Source organism: Euphorbia lathyris, chromosome 1, assembly GCF_963576675.1.
Source record: "Euphorbia lathyris chromosome 1, ddEupLath1.1, whole genome shotgun sequence".
In the NCBI taxonomy this organism is placed as follows: Eukaryota; Viridiplantae; Streptophyta; class Magnoliopsida; order Malpighiales; family Euphorbiaceae; genus Euphorbia; species Euphorbia lathyris.
In genome coordinates this window covers 135,956,130-135,964,576 of record NC_088910.1, presented here as the reverse complement: position 1 = coordinate 135,964,576, position 8,447 = coordinate 135,956,130, and the positions used below count along the sequence as shown (strand labels likewise).

General features: G+C 34.7%; 1 protein-coding gene across 1 annotated transcript; it reads right to left on the bottom strand.

The window, feature by feature from the left end:
* Positions 1-1,980: 1,980 nt before the first annotated feature.
* Positions 1,981-8,132, bottom strand: LOC136211077 (autophagy-related protein 13a). The gene is made up of 3 exons (XM_066002598.1): positions 6,154-8,132; positions 5,884-6,068; positions 1,981-2,872 (listed from the first exon to the last, which is right to left on the bottom strand). The coding sequence occupies exons 1-3, from the start codon at positions 7,474-7,476 to the stop codon at positions 2,557-2,559; spliced, it is 1,824 nt and encodes a 607-aa protein (XP_065858670.1). The 5' UTR covers positions 7,477-8,132; the 3' UTR covers positions 1,981-2,556.
* Positions 8,133-8,447: the final 315 nt, after the last annotated feature.

Below are 8,447 nucleotides of genomic sequence, written 5' to 3'. Positions count from 1 at the left end.
ACTAAAAAGTACGAAGCAATGTTATTGAAGTTTTAAATCATATCATGAAAATAAGTAAAAAATGCAACTAAATCAAAATATCCAAAAATGATAAACATAATCACGAATAATCATGCAACAATGTTCAAAAGTGAATTATAATAATAAAAAATTATTAATAATAAACATTTTTGTTTATCATCGTTTAGACGGTCTAGATAGAGCCTAGACAGTTGAAAATCACCTAGGAGACAAAAAAACGTCAAGATGGACTAAGTAGAGAAAATCGAAACAGATTCTCGATTTCGAGCGCTTAAGCGAGGCCTAAGCGGTCCAGACAACCTTGTTTTTAAGGCTCGGTGAGAGTTTCCTATTACCTGATTCGAGACTCGTCATATACCATCTAGGTAGATCCTATTTCAAATAAAATTTTCTACCAATACTAAGATTCAAACTTTAAACCTTTAACCATTCAAATCAACCTTAATTAGTATTATCAGTATAAAATCCTTTAAAAGAAATAATTAAAAATTAAACTATAAATATAAACAATAAAAATGAAATAAATTAAAAGCTGAGTTAATAATTCAATAAAATTAAAAAAAAAATATAACCACAAAATATTTAACAAAATAATAAAAATAATAAATACATGTATAACATGTATATGATATAAGGACGGATAAGACCGAGTTTGACTCAGACTTTTGAGACAAATTATACTCATTCTAGGTGTGGACTTGAGCGAATTCAATTCGGATTAATTTTTAAATATACATGTTCAAACCAACCTATATAAAATCAACTTGAACGGATTAAACGGACCGATAGACTCATGAATAGATATAAGATTAACATTGAAAGTTTTACCACCTCTAATTTCAACCCTCATTTAATTGATTGGATTAGAGTAATGCCTAGTGCCTATGTTGGTAAATATTACTTAAACATGTTTTTTTTATAGTTTATCTGATTTTTCAGTTCGAAACTCGTCAGACACCCTTTACATATATTTTCTCACAATTACAGCTTTTTACGTACATTAGGACTCGACTCAAGATCTAATTTAAACGATTTGAGATTCATTTTCAATACACACTGTTCCACTATTGGAACAGAAAATTCATGGGCCTATGTTGATTATAACACTCTTTGTTTGAAAATTATTGGCTTGTTTGGATATGTTTTGAAATGGGCTTATTTTGTATTTGAAGTATGTTAAAAGGGGTTTTGAAAATCATTAAACTTTATATTTATATCAATAAAATCATTCCAATCAATTTGTATACAAATATTTACTTGAATGTTAAAACGACATGATAGAAATACGTCTATATGACAACTAAAAGTCATGCTAGAGATGTCTTACTTTTATGGCTGATGTGCCAAAAAAGTGGAAGCCTCGTGACTCTTAATTGATATATAATCAATTATTTATCGTGCCGCATCAATTTTTCTACAAATGTAAATAGGGTAGAACAGAAATTACATTCTCTATATCCGCTCCCCGACTTAGTTGGGATTTCCCGTCCCCGAAACCTAAGCGGAAAGTTTTTTTTTTTTTATCTGCATCCTCACCTTAGAATCCTCATTCCTCGTATCATTATGTTTTTTAATATATATAAAAACTTTATTCTATTTTTTCTCTATTTTCTTAATAAATGACAGATGGTATAGTATAACCGCAAATAATAAGATTGATTTGAGTTTAAGTTTTAGAAAGAATGAATGAAATTGACCTAACCTAATAACTCTAAAAAAATCATATATATAAAAAATAAAAAGAAATGTTAAACACAGGAATATGTAGGGATCTCTGTAGGGACATATCGAATACGGGTACATGAATCCTCACGGGATGGGAATACATATAACCACCCCTCCCCGTCCCGATTGTAGGGCACAAAACAATCCCTATCCTCACCCCGCAGAGATTCTAATCAAGGTTTCCTCATCTCATTTACATCCCTCAATTTTCCGATGAATGTGTTCACACAAAAAGGCCAAAAAAATTAAACTCAAATATGAAATTCATTGATTTCATTTTCTTTGTACAATAGATCTCATACTTATGCCTGAGCGATTCACGACAAATCTCTTAATACTGTTCAAACGCATGGTATTTTCCTCTTCCTTCTTTTTTCTGTTCCAGAATCTAGAATTCTAGTATTATCTAGAATTTCAGAATTCAGCAATTCTAGAATCTAGAATTACAAATTTCTGAAATTCCAGTACTTTCTGGAATTCCAAAATCTAGAATTCCCATATTTTCCGGAATTCCAAAATTCTAGAATTCCACTGGAATTATAGAAATTTTTTTCCGTTCTTATACTTCCACGTTTTTTGTTTCTTTTTTTCAATTTTTTATTAGATTTAGTTAATTGGGTTAAATGAATCAATCTGTGGAACCCGAGTATTATAATATACACCAACAATCACTAAAATCTAATGATAGACTTTAATGACAGATTTTCGATTACGATATGTACATAATTTGTTGAGATAATTAACATGTCCGCCTTAGTCCGGAAATGATTCAGCGTCGGCTCGATCATGAAGTAGTAGCAGTTAGTTAGTTTAGTGTTGTTCTTTACTTACCAGATGTGTTCCACTCTTAGAGAGTAGCAGGTCTTTCATATCTCTGTAACTCCTGAGCTCTTCTAGTGCATCTGTTGTCTTTCTTGGCATAAAGAAACCGGAAGCTGTAGCAGCAACATCTTCATCTGGGTCAGTCCTCAATAAATGAGACGAGTAACAACTTCGATCTTGGCGCAGAGGAGGTGCTGTCCTTAGCATGTGCACAAGAACACCAACTGCAGCATCTTGTGATTTTATGCCCATTAGCAATGATTGTGGAGTAGAATCTGAACTCTTTTTCACATCAAGGTTTTGACTGTGCAATGAAAACAAAATTCCAGAAAAAATGATGTTAACCAAGCAGGCAGCATAATAAGAAGAGAACAACAATGATAAGAGGGACAGGTGCAAAAATACCCTTTAACGTTCACAGTCAGGAGCAATTTTACCTTTAACGTCTAAAATGGTATAATTTTATTGCTAACATGGTATAATTTTATTGCTAACGTTGGCAGCCAAGACCAATTTTTGGTAAGTTGGGTTTATTTCAGATATCATTATAAAAATATTATAAAAATGGGTCCTGATATTTACAGCCCTAAGGGCTGTAAATAAGAACCTTAAAATTCTTATTATTAGTGCTATTTTTGTTTTCCAATACCTAAAATTTGTTGATACTTTAATACTTAAATATTTAAATACATTTATCATAATATATTGTTATATTTCCAATACAATTAATTCTCTTTTTTATTGAAAATATAAGAAAACACATGGATAATTAATGCTTATATACAACCCTTAGGGTTGTATATATCATTTGCCTATAAAAATACATATGTTTTACTACTTGTTCTGCACTAGTTACACAAATGTTAGTTCTATGAAGAGTTTTCACTTCTTCTTTTTCTGTTAGTTCCAACTCGTACAAAATATAGTATAATTATTTGATTTTTTTTCACGTCTATTCATGTGTTTGTGATCTGTTACTAATAAATAATAAAATGATGCACATGTAAAGTATAGATGATAAAATTTGTGACTGGAAAGACAGTTTGATGCATTATTTCTCAAATTGACACAATTTGCCAACACTAAGGGTAAAATTGCTCTTGGTTGCCAACGTTAAGAGTAAAATTACACTATTTTAGGCGTTAGGGTAAAATTGCTCTTAGCCATCAACGTCATGTATTTTTTTTCATGATAAAAAGGAGACAAGAAAAAGCATTTGCACCAAGTTTTAAAAAATGGCATACTTACATTTTAAAGGTGAATTCACGGTTTCGTTAAGTTTCTATTTGACCAATGAAGTCTTGACCGCCAAGCTTAATTAGTGGAAGTTTATATTTCTTTCAAGAGCTGGTAAGGAAATGTTGATTAAATCAGTGGTTCACTCGGTTCCTTCTTATGCTATGAGCTTGTATTTAACTCCGGAGTTACTTTGTGTAGAGCTTGAACGTCTGATGAACTCATTTTAGTGGGGCTCGAATGATGGAGTTGGCAAAGGTATCCGATGGACTTCCTGAGAAAAATTATGCTTTCCAAAATCTAATTTAAGTTGCTTAAAAGCTACGATTTCATGGAGCATCTGGTCTTACCGGAACAATATGGTTTGGAACAATAAGAATACCCCAGCTAGTCTGATTTTCAGTCAGACTACTGCTTTGTTTTCGAGCTGGAACCAAGCTAATTTATGTTCGACGCCTATGTTGAAGTGTAATATCGATGTTGCGATTTCCCCTACTCAAAGCACTGTTAGTTTTGGTTTCGTTATCAGAGATAATTCTAGTAACCCGATCATTGCGTCAGCTGAGCTTCTATCGTGTTCCTTAGAACCCCCTTATTGCTGAGTGTCTTAGTGTGCGTAAAGCTTTGTTGAAAGAGCACAATTACAAAGATGCTTTTCATATTATATAAGATAGATTCTGTGTTTGGTTTTATTATCTCTAATTCTAAATCCCTTTGTGTGGATATCATTGACTGTCGTATCAGTTTTGTTGGTCGATCAACGAATCTAGCACATACACTAGCGAGCGCTGCCGGTTCTCAGTCTTGTCGTGGAGTTTTAGGATGCTTAGGTGATCTGAGTTAAAAAAAAATTGGCGGGATGCGGGGGAGGGGAGGAGGGCCACCCTATCTCTTTTCCACATATACTATATTTTCTTCAATAAAACCAAGTATTACTTCATTATTGATCGTCTATCCTACAAAAGGCTTGATAATCTTAACATACTTTAGCAAACAAGTCAAAATAGAATACAGCAAGATGAATCTAGAGATTGGAAGTTTGGATTGACCAACATTAAGTAATGAGAAATTTTCCATTTAGTCTTGTTCTTTGTTAACCTTTTTTTGTGTCTTTCTTTTACTATGTACATTTTTATACAGGATTATGGGTTAGGCCATAGCTAAGCCTCATAGCCACAGTTGTTAGAATCTTACGATTCACGATTCGATTCAGCTCTATTTCGAGCCGAATCTATACGGGTAACAAAATCTTACCGATTCGATTCAGTTCTATTTCTAGTTGGAGCTTCACCACTGTTCATCAAAAACTTCAACAACACTAACTACTAAATCCACTATCCTCTAGTCCGATGGTTATTTATCAAGTTATCAACTCAAACTAGTTTTATGCCATCATTATCAAGTTGACAACAACAAGAAGGCAAAAAAAAAAAAGAGTTAGAAGCTCAGACTCTCGGCCTCTTGCCAATTAAATTGGCAAGGGAAGGCTTGCCCCCAATACACCCTTGTGGTGGGACCCCTCCCCGGACCCTCGCTCAGCGGGGACGCGTAATGCGACCGGGCCGCCCTTTCAGAAGCTCAGACTCTCCATCTCTACTAAGTTATTAAACATAGTCCGATTTGTGAAATAGTTTTATTAGGATTGCATTTACAATAGATTTGAATTGTAAGTACTCGGTCGATATGATTTCTTTTTTGACACTAAAATTGCATTTCTACACTAATATTTGATAATATTTTGAGTTCAACGTGGTAAATATTTTATTTTTTATAATATTATGAATTTGAACTGAATCTTACGATTCGATTCCAGAGTCACGATTCACAAAATATGGATTACGATTCACGAGTCGAATCTCGATTTGACAACTATCATAGCAAGAATGTTCCATCCATCCAAGTTATGCAGCAGTAAGCTCATAAAAAATAAATGCAAAGGCACATATACAATCAATGCAGAAAATTCTTTAATCACACAACATGCTGACACAAAAACCAAATCTAGGCACTTGGAAAACCTATGTCTTCATAACATTTAGGCAACACAAGCAGATTGAAAAAGGAGGGAAACTGAAGTACCTGTTAGGTGAATCAGTTATATCTACATCATCAACATCAAAAGGACACGAGAAGTCACCATCATCCAAGTCATCCTGGAAAGATAATCTACTAGAGCTTCTAGAAAAACCAATACGCGGAGAGCCACCACTGGAAGATAACAATCCTGAGAAGCGTCCTGAATCATCTTTACTGTCTTTGAGAATCTGCAAACAAGCCACAAAATGAAGATGAGAGGACAAGTAGAAATACATACAATAAAAGAGAGCAATGTCACAAAGCAAACTGTACCTTGTGACCAGAGAACTGATTTGCTATGGAAGAGTTCGACTCTCCTCCAGCCCTTAAAGATTCTAATTTCTTGATTGATCGAATACTTGAGGGAGACTCCTGGGATGAAGGATCATACCTTCTGCTTCTAGGAGATAAAGGTGGAAGTGAATTTCTACCAGGGTCAGAAAGGTTTGGAGAAACATATTTTCTGCCAGTCAGTGGAAGAGGGATAGATACAGGGGCAGTCTCTGATGTCATATGAGTTTGCACCGGCTTAACATTGGAGAAATATGTTGGTGTGGAAGGGGACATAGATGGTGAGAATGGAGGTGAAAGCTGATACTCATCAAACCCAGTAGTTCTTTGATGAGTTGGTGGTCTATAGCTTTGATTTCTATGACCAGAAATATCTATTGGAGGAGATGGAAAATCATATGCCATCGGAGGCGAACCACCAATAGATTGGTTCATCATAAAATGAGCAGCTCGGTGGAAACCGCTTGTCCAACTGTGTGGGCGTTGAAGAGGAGCGGCACTAGGTACCCGCATTCCCCTAAGCGGAAAGGAGGTAGCACGAACACCCTTCTCCGAAGAAGGAAAAGATCTGAGAGGGTCAGTGGTAGGACTACCAACGTAATCTGTTATTATCTCCGGTGGGAAACTTGACAAAGGCTCAATGTTAAAATCAGACAGTGATGGACTATAAGTAACGGATACAGAGAGGTAGCCAGGAAGGGCCTCTACAGGAACAAAGCTGTATTCTTTCATTTTTTCCTCCTTTGATCTAGAAAACGCCTCACAAAATGAAGATACCTTATAGATGATATCAAAATTATACGTTTGACTAGATGAGCTCAGCTGCCTAAAAATCCTATATGCTGGGAGAAGCCTCATTTGTGAATAAAGAGCACGTAAAAGTAAGATTGATTTCTTATATGTCTTCTTGTAAGAAGAAGAAGAAGAAGTTTCCCCAGTAAACCGCAGATTCTTATACTGAACTACCCACCTTTCTATAACTGTTTCAATAGGTCTACCCCCATTTGAACCAGCATAGAGATTGTCTGGACAGAGCACAATTATGTCAATTATCATTGGATCCATTATATTTCGTTGCCAGAAATTCAAGTTATCTAAGGCTGCTGGACGATCTCCTAGAACTAAATTGAACCATTTGTCACTCTTTTTTACCCGAGAAACAGATTGGAAGTCAGCACTACGATCCTGTGGGCTAAGAGAAGGAATTCTAGAGTCCAAAATAATATGCAAACTCTTTAAGAGAAACTGCGAAACAATTTGGTCCAGTTTTCCCGATTCAGAATGAGAATTATTGTGGAAATCCATAGTTCTAATAGAGGAAAAGCATCTGAAGCTATAAATCCCGATCTATCCTTCAGATGATCAATCTACCCAGATAAAACAAATGGCGAAACAATTTGTTCCAGTTTTCCCGATTCAGAATGAGTATTACTGTGGAAATCCATAGTTCTAAGCATCTGAAGCTATAAATCCCGATCTATCCTTAAACCAAATAATGAATTCTAATGATTCTTCGCACGAAACTCAAATCATTATCATGAAAAAGACTGAAGCTCATCCAGAAGTCATGAAAAAGGCAATCGCTGAATGTGAAAGTAAAATCAGGAGCAAACAAATAGCTCCGAGAAGAAATCAAAGTTGAAGATGCATTAAATCAAAACGCATTAAACCTCAATTAGAAAGTAAGAGTTAATCAAACAGATGATGAACCTGAAATCATCATCAAAGGAGTCGAAACAACCGAGAGGAAACTTACAGCGGAAAGGCCGAAATCAATCAAATAATGAACTATATTATAGTGAAATCAGGTATTTGGAATTGGAAAAGAGAGACGTGAGAGATTGAAAAACGTGATCTGCGAAAGTTACAGGGATTGAGTAGTGCAGAAAGCAACTTTCTTAATTAAGATTAATGAGTTGTGCAAAAGAAGCAGCCAAGAAACACGGAAGGGGATGAAGAGTTTTTCCCTTTTGATGCAAATAATTTCTTTTTATTAAGTATAACATATGTTAGTTGACTTTGCCAGACCGTTTAACCTAAACCGGTTCAGACTGGTTGCGGTTCAACTAAGGGGTGTTCGGTTATTCCATTTTTTCCTTATGTTTATACTTTCACTTTAAAAATTAGAGTTTTAAATATTTCGTTAGACTTATCATTTTTGTTTTTTATAGCTGAAAAGTAATACTCTCTCCGTTCCACAATACATGTCTTTCTAGAGAACTTTTTTTGTTACACAATACATGACATTTTACTTCAATCTATGCACATTAAGTTAC